General features: G+C 41.4%; 2 protein-coding genes across 2 annotated transcripts; one reads left to right on the forward strand and one right to left on the reverse strand.

The window, feature by feature from the left end:
- Positions 1-227: 227 nt before the first annotated feature.
- Positions 228-5,981, reverse strand: LOC134656215 (mitochondrial import inner membrane translocase subunit TIM50-C-like). The gene is made up of 7 exons (XM_063511717.1): positions 5,777-5,981; positions 5,310-5,484; positions 4,310-4,481; positions 3,672-3,805; positions 2,234-2,459; positions 1,098-1,221; positions 228-477 (listed from the first exon to the last, which is right to left on the reverse strand). Exons 1-7 carry the CDS (start codon positions 5,913-5,915, stop codon positions 293-295), a joined length of 1,155 nt encoding a protein of 384 aa, XP_063367787.1. The 5' UTR covers positions 5,916-5,981; the 3' UTR covers positions 228-292.
- A 629-nt stretch (positions 5,982-6,610) lies between these two features.
- Positions 6,611-24,164, forward strand: LOC134656419 (recQ-like DNA helicase Blm). The gene is made up of 22 exons (XM_063511944.1): positions 6,611-6,737; positions 7,384-7,460; positions 7,774-7,820; positions 9,021-9,149; positions 9,404-9,691; positions 9,984-11,088; positions 11,327-11,482; positions 12,090-12,202; positions 12,662-12,840; positions 13,960-14,125; positions 14,957-15,081; positions 15,489-15,648; positions 16,187-16,379; positions 17,027-17,127; positions 18,355-18,450; positions 18,808-18,965; positions 19,594-19,728; positions 20,516-20,680; positions 21,468-21,658; positions 22,176-22,359; positions 23,260-23,384; positions 24,067-24,164. Exons 1-22 carry the CDS (start codon positions 6,631-6,633, stop codon positions 24,162-24,164), a joined length of 4,098 nt encoding a protein of 1,365 aa, XP_063368014.1. The 5' UTR covers positions 6,611-6,630.
- The last annotated feature ends 732 nt before the right edge of the window (positions 24,165-24,896 follow it).

A 24,896-nucleotide genomic window follows, 5' to 3' on the forward strand; every position in this document is an offset into this window, starting at 1 on the left:
GTGAGCTGTGTCCAGGGTAGTGGTATAGAAAGGCTTGGGGTTGTTTATCTCTCTATACCATCTGCTTCATGAGCTTGCGCTCGTCGTCACGAAAAGAGATGTAGGCTCCCGCGACTTGGCCTACTGTATAACACTAGCGACGCGTGAAGGACCTTGTTTACAATTGTTTTTCAAAAGTGTTTGTGGAACACAATTCTGACCACTTTAGACCTTATCTCGTTGCAATAAAGTCTACAAAAGATCAGTGAGCTGTGTCCAGGGTAGTGGTATAGAAAGGGTGTGACCTTAGTAGTTAGCGCCGTGTGAAGGACCGCAGCCAGTTTTTGGTGAGCGTGGGCTCTGGCGGTTGTTTGTCTTTCTCTTCCATCTGCTCCATCAGTTTGCGCTGGTTGTCGCGGAAGGCGGCGATGGGGTCGTCGAACTGGCTGTAGTAGCGTAGCACGTCGCGCACGTCCGATATTGATGACATCGCGATCGCTGGAAAATTAAACAAGTTAACCTTTTGAACGCCAAACGGCACATCCATTTGCCGTGCCACTGACGCCACGGGGGTAAAATTTAGTTTTGTGAATAAATAATGCCAACCTAAAAGTGGGGTGTTTTTCAGTAGATTTTCATCAAAAAACGATCGACGTCAAATGCCGTCTTTGGCGTCGTTGTCACGATTTTGCGTTGACGTCATATGCCGTCTGTCGCGTTCAAAAGGTAAACGAAATGTTTACAAAGCTGTAAGGCCTTTCTAACGCAAGGTAAGTTACAACTGCGATGTGACCAAACGCGTAGGCAAAAGCAGGTTGATATTTTAGTCAGAGGCCCTACCGCGAAAAACGAAAACCAACATTTCTATTTCCAAGAGCGATAGAGATACAGATAACGAAATACCGATTTTCGTTTTTCCCGTTAAGCACTCGGACCTCAGTTCTCACTCGATGCAACTAATCGAAAACTGGTCTTGAAATTTCATATTCAATTGCTTTTTGGGTTGCCCCGCGTGAGAAAAGCCTTAACCAGCTGAGTAAGTCAATTAACGCGACAAATCAATTTTGACAGGAATTTAGTCTTCTAAGATGAACAGTAGTCACAGAAGATATACTTACTCTGCAGCAGGTTGGCCAGGTCGAGTAATGCAGTGTCGTCATCCGCGCCCTTCCACTTTTGCAAAATTAGCGCGTTCTCCGGGTGGAACTTGGTCGCTTGTTTGTTCCAGTCTACTACGATCACCTGCACACACACATAGGTACATTGTAAAAACAAGGTCCTCTTGTACTTCATAAAAAAGCTTAGATATAATCATTCAAGTCGTTGATTCAGGCCCGACAAAAAAGTTTCTAGGTTCAGTTCCCAGTCCCACCAATATTATAACTATTTATTTCAATTTGCTGTAGGGTCCCACTCAGCTATGTACATAATGTAACAACATATTTTTCTTGGAAGGATCTTGGGGCAGAGGAAGACCCAAAAGGAGATGGCGGGACAACCTTGATACATTCTGTGTGGAGTGGCGGGAGTGTGCATTGGACAGAGCCAAGTGGCGGGAAAGACGGGAGGCCTTTGCCCAGCAGTGGGACTCACTGGACTCACATAGGCTATTGAAAAATAGTTATTACAGTACATACGGCCCTATTTTCACGCACTAGCGCGTAAAATAGCACTTTTCGTGCGATGTCAAAAGTTTAAAGGGCCATATGTACTGTAAAACGTTGTTCGATACACGTGCGAATTGGTAATTCGCAACTCGTGTCGATTTAAAACACTCCCTTCGGTCGTGTTTTAATTTATCGCCACTCGAAAAAATGGTTAAACTTGAAAATGGTTATTTTCGATACAAGTGCGAAAAAGAGGAAATTCGAAACGAGTGGCGATAAATTAAAACACGACCGAAGGGACGAGTTAAAATTTTTACAGTACATATATGGGAATACTTTTCCGCACTAGTGCGTAAAATAGCACTTTTCGTGCGTATATCGAAACTTTAAAGTGCCATATGTACTGTAAAACGTTGTTCGATACACGTGCGAATAGGTAATTCGCAACTCGTGTCGATTTAAAACACTCCCTTCGGTCGTGTTTTAATTTATCGCCACTCGTTTCAAATTTCCTCTTTTTCGCACTTGTATCGAAAATAACTATTTTAGGTACAAATAATATTAATAACCCGGGACTATCAGATACCTAATCTACAACAATTTTTGGTGTAAAATCTACAGTTTTTAGGGAAAAATCGTCAACCAACCTTTGACAAATCCCGGTTGAGTCCCTCCAGGTTCTTAACATGAACTCCGTCAATGAAGTGCGTGGAATCTCTGAACAGCCTATACGCGATCATTTTATTTTCAGGGTCTAGTTTGTCGATTACTGGCCAGATCATGAACGCGTTCTCGGATGTGAAGATGATCACTTCGAAGTCAGATGCTGCCACGGTTTGAAGGAACTGGTCTACGCCTGGACGCTTTTTAAACCTGGAAAACGTAAATTATAGGACGTTAATTAATCGGTATTTACGTGGAATTCGCGATGGACCAATTACATAGAATCATACGAAGCCATATATGGTATTTATAATATTAAACTCTATTGGCATCTAATAAAGTTCAAATTTAAACAAATACTTTTATGACATGCATGGTTAATGTCCTCGTCTGTCCATAGTCTATGGGCTCGCTGGCTTGTCAAAATACTTTTTACAATGGCAGTTTATTGACTAAAAATTGGTGTCTTGCAAAAGATGTATCTCTCTCTCTGGGTGGATGAATGGGTTCTCGAGCCTATTCCGTCATCCTTTAATTAACCCTATGACCGCCAAAGACGTGAGCGGCTACAACCCATCAACCTTCGCGCATTCTAACAAGGTACACGATGACTCGCCGCCCACGATAGGCGCCAGGCGTTCAAAGGGTTAAACCTCGGTGCTTTAGCTTTATAGTTATTTTTTTTTTAGCATTATAAAAAGACTACGCGATCTTGACGCATCAAACATGTGACAATTATAAATCATATATGATCATTTACAATATTTTTCTTTCATAAAAATGCTTTTTAAAAATTAATAACTAGTGGCTCTGTGAGCTGTAGACCTCGCGAGCAGAGCTTAAAACTGAATAAATGTATGGCAAAAATATTTATCCGACCAAAAACATTTTCATGTAAAATGTTGCCAAGACGAAACCATAAGGCTCGCACTGACAAAAAGTTATCAGATCTCTTGTAGAGCCAAGCTTCTAACTCTACAAGCCCTAACTTCACAAACTCTACACCTTAGTCAAAATATGTGGCTTGACCGTTGCGCTACTGTCACATGGACGTAAGGTGAAAAATGTATTCACTATTCATTATTTTTTATAATACAATAGTTCTTGGAGTACTGATTTTTAAAAAGCATTTTTCAATACTAAGACATGTCAAGATTGTTTACCTTTTTTCTAATGTTAAAAAAACCAGACTATAGCTTCTCGTGAATTTGCTGAGAGGCAAGAAAAGGAAACCAGAACTCAGGAAACTCGGAAACAAGAGATCTTTAGCCCCGTCTCCATATCGCGCGGCAAACCATCGAACATTGGCTCGCGCAATGGATACCGGGCGAATCGAGTTGGCTCGCGCGGCAGCCTGGTATGAGCCAATGTTCGATGGTTTGCCGCGCGATATGGAGACGGGGCTTTTGGTCATGAACATACCTCCAGCCAGTCTGGTAGGACCAGTCGGGGTGCACCAGCACGTCTGTGAACTCCAGCACGAGGGTGTAGGTGGGCTGGTACTGCGGTGGCAGGGGATCCGGAAGCAGTTTCTCCCGGGACGGCTCTTTGATCATCTGAAACAGAATGTTATGTTGATTTATACGCAAATAGAAACATTGATTATGTCACTGAGAGACAAATACCAGCAAACAATGCTTGTATCTCAAAACGATCAGAAGATTCAGTACTAAAGATACGTTGGAAATTTTTGCTAGCAATTTATATTTTAAATTGATATAGCCGCAATTTTAAAAAAGTAAACTCAAACATTTATTTAGCAAACAGGCCAAACAGAGGGATCCGTGATCTAATAAAGCTTGACCAGGAATATATGATCACGCGTCATGTTGCGGAATTACAGTGGAAGTAATATTTTTATACTATACTGAACTGTCACCCTATTCACCCTAAACATTAGAATAACAACGCCCTCTTGACAATGATCATATATTACTGGTCAGGCTTTACATAAAAGCTGAACCCAATTGTTCATAATTGCGTGCCATTATCAGCGTGCCGCGGCGCCCCCATCCCCACCACCAGCAGCCATCACTGTCAGAACCTGGGAGTGAACACACCTTCTCATAGAACGTGAGCTCCTTCCATGTCCTCTTCAAGTACTGCAGAGGCACCGGTAAGTGCGAGAACTCGTCCTCCAGCAGCGTGCCGTCTTCAGCGCGCCGCGGCGCCCCCATCTCCACCACCATGCAACCGCCCATTACTGTTAGAGCGCCACCGAATACTGCGAATCTGAACAGTGTATTGAGGATTTAAAGTACATACTTAGTTAATACATAAGCTCCTGACTTTTTATAGTCTTAGCGAACCTAGATTCCACCAAAGGTCTAAATTTCAGCTAGGGCAAAAATGCTTGTATATGTCCGGATGTTCTCCTCTGCAGGTCGCATTTCTGAACCGATTGCCGTGAAATTTTGTGAGCAGGGGCCTATTTCCTGTCCAGCAGCGGAGTTTAAATTCAAATTCAAAATTTCTTTATTTAAGACAACAATGGTCCATACATTTGTCAGTTATAGCTTATAGCTTATGATTTAAGTATGTTAGTAACAATTTAGCATATGAAGGGTGTGGATAACTGATTAGTTTTTGTGTTTGCCAAGATGGGAATATCTCACTATTTCCTAAATCACATCACTTCACTGATCAATACCAGATATTAAAAAATATGAACCTTGTGGCGTACAATCTTTAAAATGATTTTAAATAATAAAAATACAAAATCGTAAAAAATAAATGGCAAGGTAAAAAATAACATTAAAAATAAGTTTTTGCCGCAAATGTTAGTAATGAATGTCCATCCGTTCAGCTACAGCAGTACAGTCAAAGAATTTAATTTCAGCACCATTTGTACTTTGTCACAGTGACAATAAATATGAAAGTCGCTTGGGATCTCATACCATTCTCACTGTTACAAGGTATGGAACGATACTGAAATTAAATTCTTTGACCATATAAATTATTACAATTCATAGAAAAATTAAATAAACATGATCTGAATTAATAAAAAAAAGTTTTTACTTTATGAATTGATATGAATAATGAAATGTGTCCTGTACAAACCCAATTTTCATCCTGCGCCAGCTCTTCTCATTCTCTTCTGTTTTCTCCTTGTTTTCCTTGTCAAAGTTTTCTTGTTCACTTTTTATTTTTTGTGCCTCGTCCACTACAGGGTTCTGTGGGAAGAACCGTCCCAGGATATCCACCTTCTCAGGTGTTGGTTGTTTGTTTTTATCACCTAAAGAGGAAAAGAACAAGTTTTTGTTAAAAAAAAAATGTAAAGGCTTTTTAGAAATCAATGCAATGCACAAATGAGAAAATAATGTTAATCCATAAAAACTTAAATGTTCATTCATAAAAGTAATTAGAAATAATAAGCAATTTTTTTAAATTGCACTAGATTATTATAATATTTTTTGTTATTGTTAGAAGAGTTGGTACTAAAACTCCCTGTTACATAATATAAAGAGCTACATTAAATGTTATAACTAAGTCTTAATTTATTGCGAAATATTAAAAATCGATCTAACCTATATTTTCGGTGCCGTAAAATCTGAGGGAGTTAGCGCTAACGAAACACAAATTATGTCGAGGGAAACTAGTCTTTTGTATCTTCACTGTATTACAACACACTGCTTTTGTTAAGAAAAGTACTTTTCGGAGCGACATTTTCAATTTTCCAATTCACATTTATTTTACACAACAAATGTCAATCACAAAACGAAACCGCTGACCGCTGAAAAGAAGGGTTGTCATTATCAACTAAATGTCAAACTTGTAAGCATGGCCTTTGTCGATGATCACTGAAAGAAGTAATTTTCTAAATAACATGTAGGTATATTAATATTGCAACTATTGTTATTTAGAGGGCTAATTCATATTATTTTATTTTAATAAAAAAACAATTATCTAAACATTTTTAAAGCATTTTTACAGGTTATATTTTCTTTTTCGAAAGTGGCAACTTTAGGTTTTAAAGTACATTTAGAAGATTCCAAAGTAAAGTAAAATGTTGACAACATGTTGACAACATTTTTATATGAGTATCACATGAGTATTTTGAAAAATGCCATATAATTATATTGCTGCTTAAATTAAAAATTTTATAGTTCACCATATTTATTTTTCGTTTTGAAACATTTTTTAACGGTACCTTTACGTATATTTGTCTTTAAATTGACTTTCGATTTAAACATTTCTGTACTTTACTGTAGTATTTGAGCGCTTCTTGCAACTGTCGTTAAACACACGATGACAGTTGACAGTCAGCAGGGAATGAAATATTATTGAATCGAAGAAAGAGGGAAACGAAAACAAGGATATTTAAATAATTTAAATGTAATGTTTAATGAGTATAGTTAAATTTTTATAATAGATAAATGACATGGCCACGAAAAAAATGTCTTTGTCTCAAAACAAACAGTCATCACTTATGAATTTTGTAAAAAAATCCAGTCGGGAATCTTCTCGGAATAGTAGTCCGACTCCAAGGTGGGTTTTTATTGAAATATTAAACAATATTACCGTTTTGTACTTTTTTACCTGTCGTTATTACGTTGAAATCTGGTACACTGATTAATTTTTTTTTTAGTTTTCTTGACACGCTTGCATGCAATTTTATGCGTTATTTACATTTATTTCAGCCAATTAAGCGGTTTTAGAAAATATTGTCTAATATATCTTTTTTAAACACCAGATATGTGTGTTCTCATAGTATATTGTGGGTAGTTACATATTACAAGCTTTTATTTATCAAGACAAGATGGGGCATGGGTCTAATCTTAAAATGAGAACCAGTGCCTGACATTTCACATGGTTTAAATTGATATACATATGAATGACAAAGTTGATCTGATGATGCAGAGTGGAAGTAGCCAAAAGACAACAAAGTATTCTCATTGAGTTGTTAAAACTTATCCATTTTGTATTCATAATTCATATCATACAGACTCGTGAGAAAATTTAGAATTTAGATACTTCATTAAATGTTTTACTCACAAGGCTTTATATATTTTCATTTAATTTTCATATGTATTTGTAAGTTTCTTACAGGAGAAGCTCTCATTTTTACATGGACTGTTTTGGTGTACAGTTTGTTTTTTATTCATTTATATTGTGTTTCCATTTTTTTCCTCAGTGGTGACAATGAGCAGGTCTCAGAAAAGAAATCCAAATTTGTATGGAAGTCCAAGTCCACTCCCACCTCTAATTCTTGTAAGTATTAAAATTATTTAATGATGAATACATTTTATACTATGGCCATTTGGCTAACCTGCATAATGGAATTTGATTGTTATAAAACTTTAAACTATGGTTGCAAGCAAGGTTGTTGTGACAATTATTTAACTCCGAGTAGTCTAAATTTTCAGCCCAAAAACAACCTTGGTGTTTGAATTTAAAGTTGAATTTTTAATCACTTTGCTGACCAAATAGAGGTACAGTAAAAATCAAGAGGATAAACTAATTATTCTTTCTTCTTTTATTTGCTGTGCAAATTGTTTTGCTGAGTGACAGTTCTTCATTTCAGGGACACCACCATTCAAACAGAATCCTGTTGGTATTTCATCAAATCAAGTAAGAAAATCATAGTACTTCATTTTTCCCAGTTACATTTTTAGATATAGATAAAATTCACTGGTATCCACCAGGGATGTTGCGAATATCCGCATCCGCATCCGCAACCGCGGAACTTCCGCATTATTTTCAACATCCGCATCCGCATAAAATCGATGCGGATTTTATGCGGATGCGGATGTGGAACAGTTCGGTACAGGAACGTCTTAGCATCGGCGTAAGTGCTAGACTGCTAGGTAATTTAGTAATTAGCCAAAAAAACCTATTAGAAATTAGCAGTCAAGCGTGAGTGGAACTTAATGTACGGAACCCTTGGAACGCAAGTCCAACTCGCACTTGGCCGGTTTTTTAAATAAAAATTACTAAAATGTAATATTTGACATTTTTTATGTACCTATCTTGACATCCGCATCCGCATCCGCGGATGTGAGCCTTTAAAAATCCGCATCCGCTTCCGCGGATGTCAAAAAATCGGCATCCGCAACATCCCTGGTATCCACATAATCATAATACTTTATTGCGACCATGGTAATATAGATGTTACACAATATTATAAACAGTTTCACATGGGCCCTGTTAGGGCAAAGCACTGACAATCCAACCTCTAGACTGAGCTTAGGCCAATTCTTTCATGAAACCGATGCTGCCGAAAATACGGGGGTGCGGGGGGGACGAGGTGAGCGAATCCCGTGCCGTGATTGGTCCGTTCAAAGACACGGACCAATCACGGCACGGGATTGACTCGAAGATGGAGTAACGCTACCGTATGTGAGGCAGAGGGGGTAGCGCGACTATGCTATGTCTAGAGGTTGGATTGTCTGTGGGGCAAAGCAAGGATGTATGTTAGGGCAAAAGTCCACTGAAGGGCTTGGTCACTTTTTCTTTAATATATGACATCTAATTCAGTTTATAATTATAGTAGTGTCACTGATAATCCTTATGACTGTTCATTACAAGTCTCTTTTGGTTAGGCTTAATTTAATAAATACATAGTTGAAAACATGTGTTTTTACCATATTTCTGTTACATTTCTAAATAAATTAATGTGCTAAGCATCCATAAAATGACTACAATAATTTTACATATAAAAATGAACTGTCATAGGGATCATCATTTTTTTGAATAAAATAATTTGATACATTCCCTAGTTGTGTAACTACTAAGTACATAGATATAATTCAGTTTTATATCTGTTTTCAGGCCCCTCCTAGACAGAACCACATATTGCCGGTAACACCAATAGTTAACACCCCTCCTTCAGCTTTCAACCAGCCTCTGAAATCAAATGTCCCATGTGACAACAGCAATGACATGTTTGCTATGGATGTGGTAAGTCCAAGATTAATCTACCAGTTAACTTGGCTAAGGATTTAGTTTTATTAACACACACACACACACACATATGCAAAATATCGCTCTGGAGTCTAGAAGCACCTCTTCATGCATCCTTGATAAATTTATTTGCCTTGCAATTGAATACAACAATATATCCATTTTGCTTTTTTATTTGACGAACTCAAATATATTTTTACGTGACCACTAACTGTACTTGTTACAAAAAAAACGTATTTTTTTCGTTTCAGGATGACTCAATGGACTTTCTTGAAACAAATACAACAAAAAATAAAAGCCAATCACCAAAAGAAACCAACAGATCTATCAGAATTAGTTCCAGCCCTTCGCCCTCTAAACACGAACACATATCTGAAACTAGGGACAAGTCTGTAGAAAACAAGAAAGTTTGCCGAACCCCAGACAAAACGAGTCCTAAGAAGGATAGAGATCCTCTGAAGAATCTTAAACTGGATAGTTCAATATCAGGTTTCTTGCAGAAGATTTCTCATCATACGGCTTTGAAGAAAGCTAGTGAGGTAAGTGAAAATTTATATAATGTGTGCTGTTGTCCTATGGCACCCCAGAGGTGCAAAGGGACTTCACAAGCTTGCGCCACGCCTTCCTATCTTCAGCGACCCTTCTGGCCTCGCTCCAGCTCACTCACTCTATTGTTACTAGAAAAAGGTGACAAATTTTAAATTTGTTTAGATATTATACTTTATAAACTTTTATTTCTTTGACCCAACTAGTAGCACTTATTAGCATTATGAATTCTCCATCCACATTGGTTACTCCAAAGATTTTCTTATACACTTCTGCTTATTCCAGGACCGTAGCCTCCAAACAAAAGACCGCGAAGACTGCAGAAACATGTACATAGAACTGTTAGAAAAAATAGCGGACGCATTTGACAGAATACCAAACTGCATTAAAGAAAAATTCCCTGGCTATGAGAACAAAACTTACGCCAAAATGAAACAGTTGAAATCAAAACTAAAGGCAGCTATGGCGAAGGCACCTGACGATTCAACGCAGTCCTACTTAGATAGTCAACCGGGTACTAGTAAATGTAATATACAATTAAATGGTCGTGTAAGCCCATCATTACTTGGTGATTATGATGACCTAAACGATTTCCAAATGCCGGGAAACAAACACCTAAACGGGGAAAGACCTGTACTGACATCTGATACTTCAACTCCAGAATTTACATTTAATAAAGCACCAAATAAAACAATATATTCTGACTTAATGGCTAAGAAATCTCTATCTTTTGAAGCGTTTTCGCCTACAACAGGAAATGAAAGCGTCCAATCAGATGTAGAGAGTTTAGATACGTCTGAAACAAATAAAAGTAAAGGGAAATTTGTATTTAAGAAGCCTTCTAGACTTAGTGAAGATAATACTACACCGTCAAAAAGTTTAGAAAGATTTAAGTACGCATCTGAAAAACTCAAGCCAGTGGTAGCTGAAGAAACTCCAAAATACGTGCCTGTAGCTAACAGCTCAGTTGGCTTCCAACCCCCTGAGTATAGTAAGAATTTGTCAAGCTTTAGTAAACCTTGCACGGCCGTTTCGCCTATTATAAAAGAGCCGGTCCAAGACTATGATGAAAACGATTATGAAATACCCTTAGACATGGATGATGACACGGATATTATTCCGGAAAGTTCTAAAGTCAGTGTGATCAATATAAGTGACTCTGAGCCAAGTATAAGTAATACTCAGGTTGTGAATGGTAAGGAGGTAGCGGTGGATAACGACGGTTGGCCGGAGTACAGGCTGGAGGACTTTGAGGACGAGATGGATATAGCGCTGACGACGGAACCGGAAGTTGTCAAGCTGATGGAGAACTCTACGCTGGAGACGAAGACGCCTAAGTATAAAGGCATGGGGAATTTCCATGAGGGGACGCAAAACGATGGAATTACGGGTAAGATATGTTAATTGGTTGAAGTCGAACATAAACGACCCAAATAGGCTTAGCATACTTTTTTTAACTGTGATACAATCCTCATCAATTCTGAAATTAAGGCGACTAAAAATTATAAATTCATCCTAAGTTACAAGTTAAGAACCTATTTGTCTCTGTTTTTCCTGACTAGATTGCTGCTTCGGCACCCATTTAAATTCAAACCCTATTTCCTATACATAAAGATCGCATTTCGCAGGCGAGTTCGACGGCATGGACTACCCCCACTCGTCGCTCATGATGGAAATGTTCAGCGAGAAGTTCGGTCTGCGCTCCTTCCGACCGAACCAGCTGCAAGTGATCAACGCCACTTTGCTGGGCCACGACTGTTTTGTGCTCATGCCTACTGGCGGAGGTAATTTAAACCCTAACTCCTACGCACGAAGGTCGCATTTCACATGCGATGGATTACCCCCACTCATCGCTGATGATGGAGATGTCTGCGCTCCTTCAGGCCGAACCAGCTGCAAGTGATCAACGCTACTTTGCTGGCCCACGACTGTTTTGTGCTCATGCCTACTGGCGGAGGTAATTTAAACCCTAACTCCTACGCACGAATGTCGCATTTCACAGGCAATGGATTACCCCCACTCATCGCTGATAATGGAGATGTCTGCGCTCCTTCAGACTGAACCAACTGCAAGTGATCAACGCCACTTTGCTGGGCCACGACTGTTTTGTGCTCATGCCTACTGGCGGAGGTAATTTAAACCCTAACTCCTACACACGAAGGTCGAATTTGCTGATGATGGAAATGGGAGAGAAGTTGGATCTGCGCTCCTTCCGGCCGAATCAGCTGCATGTGACCATACGGCGCCTTTGATTATTTTTTCCGACCAAAACTGTATAAAAGAAATGTGTTTTATTATAAAATACATGAGTCAGTTTAGTTGCTGTATTCCCTGTATTATTTTTTTGTATTTAGGTGTGCTATAAATAGTGTTTGTATTGTATGTTCCCAGGTAAATCGCTGTGCTACCAACTGCCTGCTATTTTGACGCCGGGCGTCACCATCGTCATATCGCCGCTGAAATCGCTTATTTTGGACCAAGTCAACAAGCTGCTTTCTCTAGATGTAAATCAACCAGACACATTATACTTTATTGGTGGATAACAGATATTTGCTAGCATAATATCGAAATTGAGTTGATTTTATACCCATAAAAATCTAACAGATGATGGTTAGTATATTTACTGATATCATTCAAAATCAACATTTAAAAGTCAATTGCATCAGCCAAAATGAGAAAACACCTCAAAATTTTTATCTTATTATTTTGTCAAACCTATGGATAAACTGCAACTTTCTCATCCGTTTTTAAAGTATCAAGAGAGCCTTTACAAGCTGCCGGGCTAGCACATAATTGGCGCGCCAGTATGTATCTCGCGGCGAGATAGACTACCCGTCCCTCTTTTGTTAACTTATTTAGAAAAAGACGGGTAGTCTATCTCGCCGCGAGATACTGTCGCGTCAATCATGTGCTAGGGGTGCTGTTGTGGTAATAATACTAATAATACATATTCTTGTCCTCAGATCCCAGCGGCTCACCTCTCCGGCGATGTCTCCTTAGCCCAAGTGGACGAGATATACCACAAGCTGTCTCTCCGGGAGCCACTCGTCAAGCTCCTCTACGTGACCCCGGAGAAGATCAGCAGCTCGCCCAAGTTCCAGAGCATGCTGGACGCGCTCTACTCGCGGGGCAAGCTGGCCAGGTCTGTATTATCACAAGCTGTCTCTCCGGGAGCCGCTCGTCAAGCTCCTCTACGTGACCCCGGAGAAGATCAGCAGCTCGCCCAAGTTCCAGAGCATGCTGGACGCGCTCTACTCGCGGGGCAAGCTGGCCAGGTCTGTATTATCACAAGCTGTCTCTCCGGGAGCCGCTCGTCAAGCTCCTCTACGTGACCCCGGAGAAGATCAGCAGCTCGCCCAAGTTCCAGAGCACGCTGGACGCGCTCTACTCGCGGGGCAAGCTGGCCAGGTCTGTATTATCACAAGCTGTCTCTCCGGGAGCCGCTCGTCAAGCTCCTCTACGTGACCCCGGAGAAGATCAGCAGCTCGCCCAAGTTCCAGAGCACGCTGGACGCGCTCTACTCGCGGGGCAAGCTGGCCAGGTCTGTATTATCACAAGCTGTCTCTCCGGGAGCCGCTCGTCAAGCTCCTCTACGTGACCCCGGAGAAGATCAGCAGCTCGCCCAAGTTCCAGAGCACGCTGGACGCGCTCTACTCGCGGATTGTTTTTCTATCCCATACCAGGCGTGGCTCACTCCGCGATTTCGTCGCGTCGCTACAAGTACCTACAAGTACATGCGGCCCACACCAATTTTGGTCTCTAGCCATAGTAGTTACAGTTACCGCGCGCCGCTACGGAACGGACGCCTGCTCGCGCTTGCGCCACCTAGCGGTCATATCTGTCATAATAGGCGCGTTTTGTTAGAGAGTGAATCTTGGTGTTAGAGAATAAAGAGACTATTATTTATTCTGTGCCCATACTAAAGTTATGACACAATATCGCGCCATCCCACTCATTTTAAATAGTACACAACTAGGCAGGTTTTTTTTGGCAGATTGAGTACATTGTGGCCAATCGAACTGGTATATAAGAATAAAGTTTCGACTGCTGACGACATATAGCTAACCCTCTGTAGTGTCACATGAGATGATCAACAGCTTTAGCCTCCTAAGGTCCAAGGTCCTACCTATAGTACCTATTCAGTTCGATGTAGGTAATTTAAACCATGTGCAATTGGAACAGAGTCGCTTTTGCTTTGTTTCGTTCAATTTTCAAACAACGCAAGATCAACTCTACTACAATATTTCTTGTTCGTTAACAGATTCGTGATTGACGAAGCGCACTGCGTGTCCCAGTGGGGCCACGACTTCCGGCCGGACTACAAGCGGCTGTTCATGCTTCGAGAGCGGTTCCCGACTACCAACATAATGGCGTTGACTGCGACAGCCACGCCGAGGGTGCGCATGGACATTCTGCACCAGCTAAAGGTACTGTAAATATAGATTAACTTACCCTAACAGACAATTAGACACTAATATTTGAAGTACGCATATGTCCATTACACTGTCGTCACCTTGGGATATCTTGCGCGTCTGGCAATAGTATTCGCGTCGCCCAAAACATTCTGAGATGGATCTGTGCCCAACAATGTAGATACCATATCGCACCCAAACATGCTTCACTGTTTGCGTCTTACAAGCATTAATTACCTCTCTACACAACGGGCCGCGGGCCGAGCCCGGGAGCCTGTGAATTTGGGTAGCGATATTCGCAAGTTTCCAAATTGTTATCCTCCTGAGACCCCTGGGTGCAATTTTTTGTACATATTCCACAATCTGTTTTGAGCTCTTTTTCTTTAACTTAAGGTTCCAAATTCAAAAACAAAACTGCCTCTAGTTCTCAGGAGTATTACAATCCGGCTCACGAAAACCCTGGGTAACACCTAAAAGGTTGTCATTTTATCAAACTATAACCTCTAGCCGACCAGAGACCTATAAAGAGGTCTCCTGTTCTATTCTAATTTGAACTTTGTGTTGACAAAATAAAATTTCATTTTGCTTGGCAAGGTTTGACGTATGGGCGGCTAGAGAATAAGGGTCTCCCCAAACTTATCGACGCGGAATCGGCAATGCCAATAGAAATGAAACTTTATGTCCACGCAATAAGAGCGAAAAAGACGCCGACGCGTCGGCCGTCGACGGCCGAACGGAGCCGACCCGAACCTTACCTGTTTATGCTGTTTACTATCGGCTTTCGCCGAATCCGCGTCGATAAGTATGGGGAGACCCTAAAATGATGGTTTTATCTTGTCATCGCAGGTGTCTAAATGCAAGTGGTTCCTGTGCTCGTTCAACCGGCCGAACCTGGCGTACCGCATCCTCGAGAAGAAGCCCAAGAACGTGAACCAGGACATCGCCAACATCATCAAGGAGAAGTTCTTCCGGTAACTAGCATTCGCTGACATTCATACGCATCAGACATTTTACATTAACTGTTAAAAAATCTTACTTATGCACGATTCATATCGAACGGTTGTATCATTGTAGCGGCCGGCGCGGCGCTTACACTTACGGCCTGTTAACACATTGATTAGTGTTTAGTAATGCGGGTTCATACATAGGCAAGAAGCATGGCATGTAACTACTGCATAAAAGATTCAAATTCCTTTGGCACATACTCTAGGCGTTTAATATCAATGGTTTATTATTATTACCTCCCCAAAATGATTAATAGTTTTAAGCAACCATACACTACTAACTCGTATTATGGCCTAGTGTGGCCACACACATGCCACGTACCTAATTTCAATGTTAAACCTTAACTCTAACGTAATAAAACTGAAATTTGCAGTGACTCGGGCATAGTCTATTGCCTGTCGCGCAAAGAGTGCGAGACTCTATCCGGAGACCTTCGTAAAGTGGGCATTCAGGCTGCGCCTTACCACGCCGGTCTGCCAGATAAAAAGAGAGAACAGGTGCAAGCGGGATGGGTAGCTGACAAGTTTAAAGTGGTAAGTATACATGATTCCGCGTCGATGTCGGGTGACCCTTAAGAGCCAACAGGAGTGGTCATTTCTCCATACAAACGTACTCGACTGTTTCCTCCGTGGGTTTTGAAGCTAGAGCAATGATTTTTTTCAACACAGATTAATATTGTCAATATCTGTGTCGGACCGTTTTGCTTTTTTTGATATTTTTGTTTTTTAAGGCGCTAGAGCCCTTCAAAAATGGCCAAAATGGCGTAATTGACTATGCCGCAATGTGAGGCGTGGTATTCAAAACTGATATCAATTAGCCAATCAACATTACCATTTAGATCTCAAAATTTCGTCACATTTGGTTAAGTTTTGGGGGAGGAAACATTCGAGTACGAAACCTCGTTTTATGAGATTTTTATGCAGGGTTTTTCGCCTTGTCCTTATCGCACTAGTTTTAGGAGCCGCTTCCATTAGCGAGACGGGTATATTTACCTAAAATATTTAAATTTCTGCTCCCGTATCCTCTTAAAAGTACCAGGAGCACATAACTGACACAGACACTATTCCTTAGATATGTGCAACAATCGCGTTCGGAATGGGCGTGGACAAGGCGGACGTGCGCTACGTGATCCACCACAGTATGCCGAAATCAGTAGAGGGATATTACCAAGAAGCTGGTCGCGCGGGTCGCGACGGAGAACTTGCAACGTGCCTACTGTACTATTCGTACTGTGACGTGGCGCGGTATCGCAGACTGCTAGACAGTGAGTTACTTTGTTTAGTAGTATCTTCTAATGCCAGTATTTTAGAACTGGTTGCTTCAAACCATCTGACACATTTGACAGCGTTTGGACAGGTCCAATTTCCCTCGTACATGAGAGGCCTGTGTCAAGCAGTGGGACGTATTTAATTTAAACTGAGATTATTTTTAGTTATTTATGGAATATCCCTACCCTAACCTACGGCGCCCAAACTTGGTCATTAACAGAAGCCCAAAAGTCCCGACTCAAGATTTGCCAGCGAGCAATGGAGCGCAGTATACTCGGAGTCCGTAGAACCGATCGGATAAGGAACACAGAGCTGCGCTCCAAAACTGGTATCGCAGATGTGGGTGTGAAGGCCGCCAAGCTCAAGTGGGATTGGGCGGGACATATCTGTCGGATGCACCCGGACAGATGGGCCAAAATAGCGACCGACTGGGCACCACAGATCACCCGAGGCAGAGGCAGACCAAAAATGAGATGGCGAAATGACCTGAACTCATTCTGTGGCGTCTGGCGGGAGCATGCACAAAGCCGTGACGAGTGGCGAAAGACAGGGGAGGCCTTTGCCCAGCAGTGGGACACAATATAGGCTATAAAAAAAATGGAATATCCCGTTATTATGTAATAATGATGTTTACTGTCAACAGTGGAACGCAACACTACACCGGAGGCGAAGCGCGTCCACATCGAGAATCTACTGCGAATGGTGGAAGTCTGCGAGAGCGTCACTGAGTGCCGACGCGGGCAGGTATGTATAATTGAAAAAAAAAATTGAAAAGAAGAGAAAGAGTAGTTGACCGATGAGTGACATTGTCGGACGAAGCGTAACTGAGGTGTACCTATTGTAAAAGACGAGTTTGTAGCAAAAAATAACAACTATTGAATTACTGATCATTTCCGACGTAACAGAACTTACAAATGCCTGATAAGAATGCCCGACGCATCACTGTACTATGAAAGTTTATCAATTGTATGGACCCAATATCATCGGCGAAACGAAATTCCACAGACTTCGCCGGTTCGGTCACCATTAAGAATGAGAGAGGATCGGGCTGCCAAGACCTGGGAAGACCGACTGGTGGCCGCCCCTCTGGCCACGTGGTCCTACCACCTTTGTCCTACCGGTCGGACCACATGAACTTTTTTTTCCGATTGATCGGACTACCAAGAATTAGAATTCCGCTTCGTCCTACCGGTCGGACCACATGAACTTTTTTTTTCCGATTTATCCGATTGATCGGACTACCAAGAGTTAGAATTCCGCTTCGTCCTACCGATCAGACCAGGAATAATGTTCGTAACACTTATCTATTGACATTAACATTTGACATTGTCATTATGTTATTTTCTAAGAAAGTTACCTAAATACGCAGTAATCGCAGTATGCAGGTTGCATTACTCATGGTCTCGAACGCGTGATCTGACTGGTGGGACCACGTGGTCTCAGTAAATGATAGTTTCCAAAGTCCGACTTATTAATCGGATCAATCAGAAAAAAGAAGTTCATATGGTCCTATCGGTAGGACCACGTGGTCTAAGAAAATTACAGTTTCAATAGTCCGATAGTTTGGTAGGATCAATCGGAAAAAAAAGTTCATGTGGTCCGACCAGTAGGACAAAGGCGGTAGGACCACGTGGCCAGAGGGGTGGCCGCCCGGTAGGTCGGCCCAGATACCGCTGGGGAGACAGTGTGGAAGCGAATTTGCGCCAGCTTCAAGCTGATAATTGGCAGGAAACGACGCAGGATCGGGAAAAGTGGTGTGCTCTCGTTTCGGAGGCCAAGATCCTCTTTGGGTCGCTGAGCCGTAATAGTTATGACTCAGGATAGTTTATATTTAAAAACTTTGTCGTAAGTGGCCCAGTCAGTAGGGTCCATGCCTGTACTTATTTCATCTTAAGAACATCTGTAATACCATGGATTGAGACAAATAAATGATTATGATTAATGTACGTATGTATATTTTTTCATAAACAGGTGCTGGGATACTTGGGGGAGCGCTTCAGCCGCGCCGAGTGCGCCGCGTACAAAGCGGCCGCCTGCGACAACTGCCTCCAGGCTGCTGATTATAAGGTTCGTTTCACCATTATACCCATAATACCTACCCGCAAACTGACGACCGGGGTCGTAAAACTTCTCATCGTCGAAACGAGAGTGAAGTGAAAACATCTGTCACCGTACCCATCCTGTTTGAAAAATACTATAAGAGTGGTATTCCACCTGTCCAATTTCTTTGTCAAATGTGTATTTGCATCTCACAATTTGCTTAGTGAGAGAGTGAGACGCAATGCACATTGGGCCATAATATTGGACAGGTGAAATACTGACCTAACATTTATAAGCTACATTTTAACCAACTTCCAAAGCTGAGGTAGTTCTACAGGAACAAAATCCATGGTTATAGATTGTCAAATGTTTATTTGTTTTCAGCCGGTGGACGTGACAGAAGAGTGCAAGCTGATCGTTCGTTGCATCCGTGACGCAACCTCGAGTCGCGCCTCGTTCACCTTACTGCACATCGCGGATGCACTTCGCGGGTCCATGCAGCAGAGGATACAGTCCTTGCACAAGAGCCCTATGCACGGACGGTGAGTGGAGAACAGACTTAGCTTAAAGTGGTAATATGTATACGATTGCAATTTTTAGTTATGCATTCCTGCGTTTTAATGGGAACAAATATGTAAATTGACATGACTGTGGCGCCGCCCTAGCGAGTGCGGAGCATATATATTAGACAGGTAGCAGTTGCCAAATAGTATGAAAATGTCGTCTCACGAAAATTCAAGTGTGTTGACGTCGCTTGTTTTTTCTCCCACCACCAACTTCGCACATAGCCAATACATGTTTGCCACTGTTTATTTACCAAAGTTACATTTAATTTACACTTAATAAAAAATCTATTGAATAATTAAAACCTTAAGTTAAAACGTACGTACGTAAACGTAGCCACAAGTTAACCCTACTTAATCCAGACACAAATCTGTGTTCATTTATCATTCAACAGTCCCTAATTCTTACGTATCCTTCCTTTACATGGCGACCACGACACGTCTCTCTTATTTGGGTAGGTCATGATCGTACGTAAGGTAAATTGTTGATGATTCTCTATGGTGCTGGATCTGAGTTGAGCCAATATTATGTGCCATTATCCTAAATACTATAAGACTTATTAACCTACGTTGATTGTAAATATGAATGGAAATAAATTGTTGACAGATGCAAGTCATGGCAGCGCGGCGACCCGCTCCGGCTGCTGCGGCAGATGGTGGTGCGCTCACTGCTGGCCGAGAAACTGGTGGTCAACAACGACATCGCCAGCGCCTACGTCGTGCTCGGACCTGCTGTTGACAAGTAAGGGCCAACTCGTCTAACAAAGTCACGAATAAAATTGTAATCTCATAGCATAGAGAGAGTCTTATGTTGTTGAGCATTAGACTTTCCGGTCGCTGCTACATCTATTCTCAAGTAGCAGTACTGATAGTTCCGCTACTCGATGCTAGATGTAGACACTGAAATTAATAGTCTTTTTGGTACCAAAACTGATGTATGGAGTGAGCAATCTATGTATTTTTTTCTCTACGCTCATAGCTAACACCATAGAACGAGACGAAGAGCGTTGTATAAAATCCATGTGGTCTTGTGCTGAACGTTTCGTAGCGTCTGGCTACCCCTCATAAATAAAGAATGAAGTATCATGGCGGGCGTCAGTCGAATGGCGAGCGACCCGAAGTAGTTTTTTTACTTTAGATGTCATAACATGTCTTTCAACATTGTGCGACTGCTACTCGACGGATAGAGATACTACTGGTGAATGTATTATATCTGAAAAATGAAGTCACGAAACATAATATCAACGTATATTTATATATTTATTGTGAAAACCAACAGCGATACAGAGTTTTTTATTTCGTTATGCTAATTTATACAATAGTATGGCCAATTACAGGTTTTCCTGAGTAACTTGAAATTGTATACAGAACATCGAACGGACTTATATAACTAGTTAGTAATATAAGTTATTCAAGGAAATTAGGTACATTGAGTGCAGATATATATATATGTTGGGAACATTATGTGATTGGTGATTGATTGGTGAGAATTGGAATAAGATATATTTATATTCATCTTATTTCCCCAGATTAATGTCCGGTAACGTTCGTGTGGTGTTCCCCATGAAAGTGGAGAAGAAACCCAAACTGACGGTGACCACCGCCACGCCCGCCGCCAAGGCCGACACGCCCATCAACGCACTAATAAAGAGGATCGAGGAGAGATGCTACGCGGACCTGGTCGAGGCCTGCCGGTATGTCAATCGATATCCTTAGCACTGGTAGACAAACTGACGTCACCAACAAAGGGTGCACAGAATTCGCGCCCACAAGAGGGTCGAGGAGAGATGCTACGCGGACCTCGTCGAGGCATGCCGCTTTGTCAATTGATATCCTTAGCACTGGTAGACATACTGACGTCACCAACAAAGGGTGCACAGAATACGCGCTCATCAAGAGGTTCGAGGAGAGATGCTACGCGGACCTCGTCGAGGCATGCCGGTTTGTCAATTGATATCCTTAGCACTGGTAGACATACTGACGTCACCAACAAAGGGTGCACAGAATACGCGCTCATCAAGAGGATCGAGGAGAAATGCCACGCGGACCTGGTCGAGGCATGCCGGTTTGTAACACGATATCCCTAGCACTGACGTCACCACCAAGGGTGTACACAATACGCGCTCACAAGAGGGTCGAGGCCTGTCGGTATGTCACACAATGCTGTTCTAGAACTGATGTTATCATCAAGGGTGTACAGAATACGCGCTCGTCACGAGGATCGAGTAGAGCCTCGCGGCAAGGCCTGTCGATATGTTGCTTGTGACTTGCTGCTGCAGCATTACCCAGTGTCAGCGACCTACCTAGTAAAGTCTGTCATAAATTGCTATACACATATATATGTTCTACCTATCTGTTCATTAATGTGTGTCTGTTGTGTGTTTGTTAATTAGATAATTATTATGTACTATGTAGCTCTGGCTGGAGAGCCATCCATCTTTTTGTTCTCCACCGGACGCTCATTGAATTATTTAATTCCAGGGAAATGGCGGAAGCCCGGGGCACATCTCTGATCGCAGTAATGCCGCTGGCCGGCTTAAAGGCCATGTCTACCCGGCTGCCCGAGTCGCCGGACGACATGCTGTCTCTACCCCACGTCACCCGCGCCAACTACGACAAGTATGGCGCGGAGTTACTCAAGATTACATCCGCTTACGCCGTCGAGAAGATGGGTAAGTACAAACGGCAACATTAACTGTCCATTGGTGGACTTTATGCCTTTTGTAATAAGGTTTACGAACTGTCAGTTAACAGTGTGGGTGATGTTATAAACGGCAACATTCTTAACTGTCCATCAGTGGACCTTATGCCTTTTGTAATAAAGTCCACCGATGGACAGTCAACAGTGTGGGTGATGGTACTAACATCAACACTTCACTGTCACCTATTGTACTGTTACTGTCTTAATTTAATTTATTTATTTAAAAAAATACTTATCTAGGTATACAAAGGTTTCGCCAAACTGTACATGCGTTATACCTACAGAATACAGAACAAACTGTTATGTAATACTATTCTTAGGTTAAGTTAAATCTAAATTTGTTAACATGCATACATCGGTTTGCAATAATGTGCGGTCAGCACGCGTACCTACTTCACCTCACGACAGCAGTGACCTTGAACCTTCAACGTACTATTTGTGTGATGTGTGAGCAATTCATCAACAATTTTTTTTATTACTTTGTTCAGGCCTTCTCATGCAGTATCAAGACGAGCTGGAACAAGAGAAGCCCGCCGAGGATGACTTCGCCGACGGAACAGACTCGGAAACAGACTGGGGCACCTTGGCCAAAGGTGCCGGCCACGATGCCAGCGGATCCAGCACCAGGAGTAGAGGACGCGGGAGGAGTTTCACTAGGGGTGTAAAGAAAAGGTTAGTTCATAGTTACCCAATCTTTTCACAAAAAAGCAGTCGCTGGTCACTATGTCGACCAAACTGTGTAATTAATTAAAAAAAGCAACAACGGTTGCACTCCGGGAGTGCCGATAGAAGTGAAAACTCACCTCACTATGTTACCGACACCCGGTAACACGATACATACGTTTAGCGGAAAAATATATATATATATATTCATTCTTTTCTTTTCTTTTGGGTGCTAGTACTAGTGTATGACAAAGATAGTATGATTCTCTCTGTCTAGGTTTGAAATGAGACAGTCTTTTGACAAACTATATAGCTGGTCAACCAAATCTTGTCAGTAAAAAAAGGCGCGAAATTCGAATTTTCTATGAGACGATATCCCTTCGCGTCTACATTTTTCAAATTTGCCGCCTTTTTCTACTGTCAAGATCTGGTTGACCAAGTATATATACTGGATCAACCAAATCTTGTCAGTAGTAAAAGGCGGCAAATTTGAAAAATCGCGGGTTAGCAACACTGTGTTCGAATAATTCCAAAATCGCGTGTCATCTGTGTGTTATCTGTGGAATGTGGATCGTGAATGACAGCCATCATCTTATTGTTTACATTCTGAATCGTTTCTATTTCAAGAGAAATATCTACTGTCACCATTAAATACCAAGATTATGCATGACCTCAAGCAAAGCTAAGGTACCTACAATGCACAATCATACTCGTTGACGGTAAACATTACTAAAATTTGAGGTTATGATAATTCACTCGAACTGACGTATGAAGGGCGGAAAAATAAACACGTTTTGGTTCGATGTACATTGCTGCTTTTCCTAGCGCAATTCTACTCTTTGAGTGTTACATGGTGTTACCCTACGTTAATTTGCAGTACATTGCTACTGTCAAGATTTGCTTGTGCAGGTTTAAGAAGAAACGAACAGCGTCCGCAGCGAAGACCAAAGCCGCGCGGGGCGCGTACGCGGCGCGCGGCCGGGGCGCCGCGACCGCCGCCGCCGCCAAGCCCGCGCCGGCTTGGAAATCCTCAGGTTAGTTCACTTATGATAAAAATCAATCATAAAAAAAATCCATAAATGAGTTTACTTACCTGCTGTTGTTACTTTTACCATAGAGAAAAAAATACATAGAGTGCTCACTCCATACATCAGTTTTAGTACCAAAAAGACTATTAGCATCTAGCATCGAGTAGCGGAACTATCAGTACTGCTACTTGACAATAGATGTAGCACCGACCGGAAAGTCTTATGCTGTTGAGATAAGACTTTCCGGTCGGTACTACATCAATTGTCAAGTAGCAGTACTGATAGTTCCGCTACTCGATGCTAGACGTAGACACTGAAATTAATAGTCTGAACTGATGTATGGAGTGAGCACTCTTGTCTCACTATATTTCTCTATGCTTTTACATAATTATTTATCAATTGATATTTAGGAAAGGCCCATGCGAGCTTTCCTTTTATTTAATGTATTTTTAGCAATTAATTACAACGTGAACATATTTTTAAACACGACATACGGTCCGTTGAAAGCCGGCCGACCTCCCCCCCTTTTCTAAAGATCGGTTTTCCTAGGATAGCGGTGCCGTCATATAGCGGCCGTCTCCATACTAAATAATACGGCTAAATATGGAAGTCGTAGTATTTGTATGGAGACGGCCGCTATATGACGGCACAATATTTGTCACACGAGTAACTTGTGTATCTGTACCAGCGGGGAACAAGCTGGGCAGCATGCCGGTGCCGCGCGCCAACACCGTGCTCAACACGAGACCCGGCGTCTTCAACCCCTCCAAGCTCAACCTGCTTTAGACCTTGTGTGCACCGAGTAAAGTTGACAATCGGATGAAGATGCTAGCGAAAATCAACCGGACATCTATGACAGTCAAATAAAGGTACTGTCTCAATATGTATTAACCTTAAATGAACTATCAGGTGAAGGTAGATATTCGCGCCTTATGCACATTGACTTTTGAAAATTCAAGATGAAGTTTAAGCTCGACCTACAAATACAGTACACCACATACTTCATCACTTTGTGCCTTATTTCTTACTAATTAACGACATACTTAAATAACATTTTCTTGTACCGATTTAGACCTGACTGATTAAAGAACAGGAAATCAGAATTAGTCAGCGCTTAAAACAAAAATTGATTACCTCATTTTGTATTGTTCTATAGTAATTGGTAATATCTATTATATTTTTAGTTAACTGCAGGCAGTTTTACAACGAGTATTCCACCGAGCTAAGCCAAAATACGTATATATATTATTTTAGTGGTTTCATAATTTCATTACATTTTTGGTTAAGGACGGTGGAATATCGTTTCCTAATGTGATACAACCCAATATTGATTTTTTATTGTATTATTAAAATATTGTTTGCAATCAATTCCACCGACTATAATAATTCAAAATGCCAGTGTTTCTTAGTTTTAAGTATGATCGAATTAAATACTTTTAAATAATAATATTCTTAAATCTTTTATTACTTACGCAAGCAATGTTTCCTTGTTTAAATTAACGAGTTTTAAAAATTCTT

The sequence above is a fragment of the Cydia amplana genome, chromosome 18 (genome assembly GCF_948474715.1).
Source record: "Cydia amplana chromosome 18, ilCydAmpl1.1, whole genome shotgun sequence".
Classification (NCBI taxonomy): Eukaryota; Metazoa; Arthropoda; class Insecta; order Lepidoptera; family Tortricidae; genus Cydia; species Cydia amplana.

Bases quoted from the DNA above. Each gene is read 5' to 3' on its own strand.
- LOC134656215 (XM_063511717.1), bottom strand. From the start codon at position 5,915: ATGTCGCTCCGAAAAGTACTTTTCTTAACAAAAGCAGTGTGTTGTAAT. The intron at 1,222-2,233 runs GTTGGTTGACGA...GTGTGTGTGCAG, and splicing joins TCAACCGGGATTTGTCAAAG to GTGATCGTAGTAGACTGGAA. The intron at 478-1,097 runs GTAAGTATATCT...TTAATTTTCCAG, and splicing joins CCTGGCCAACCTGCTGCAGA to CGATCGCGATGTCATCAATA.
- LOC134656419 (XM_063511944.1), top strand. From the start codon at position 6,631: ATGGCCACGAAAAAAATGTCTTTGTCTCAAAACAAACAGTCATCACTT. The intron at 7,821-9,020 runs GTAAGAAAATCA...ATCTGTTTTCAG, and splicing joins TTGGTATTTCATCAAATCAA to GCCCCTCCTAGACAGAACCA. The intron at 22,360-23,259 runs GTTAGTTCATAG...TTGCTTGTGCAG, and splicing joins ACTAGGGGTGTAAAGAAAAG to GTTTAAGAAGAAACGAACAG.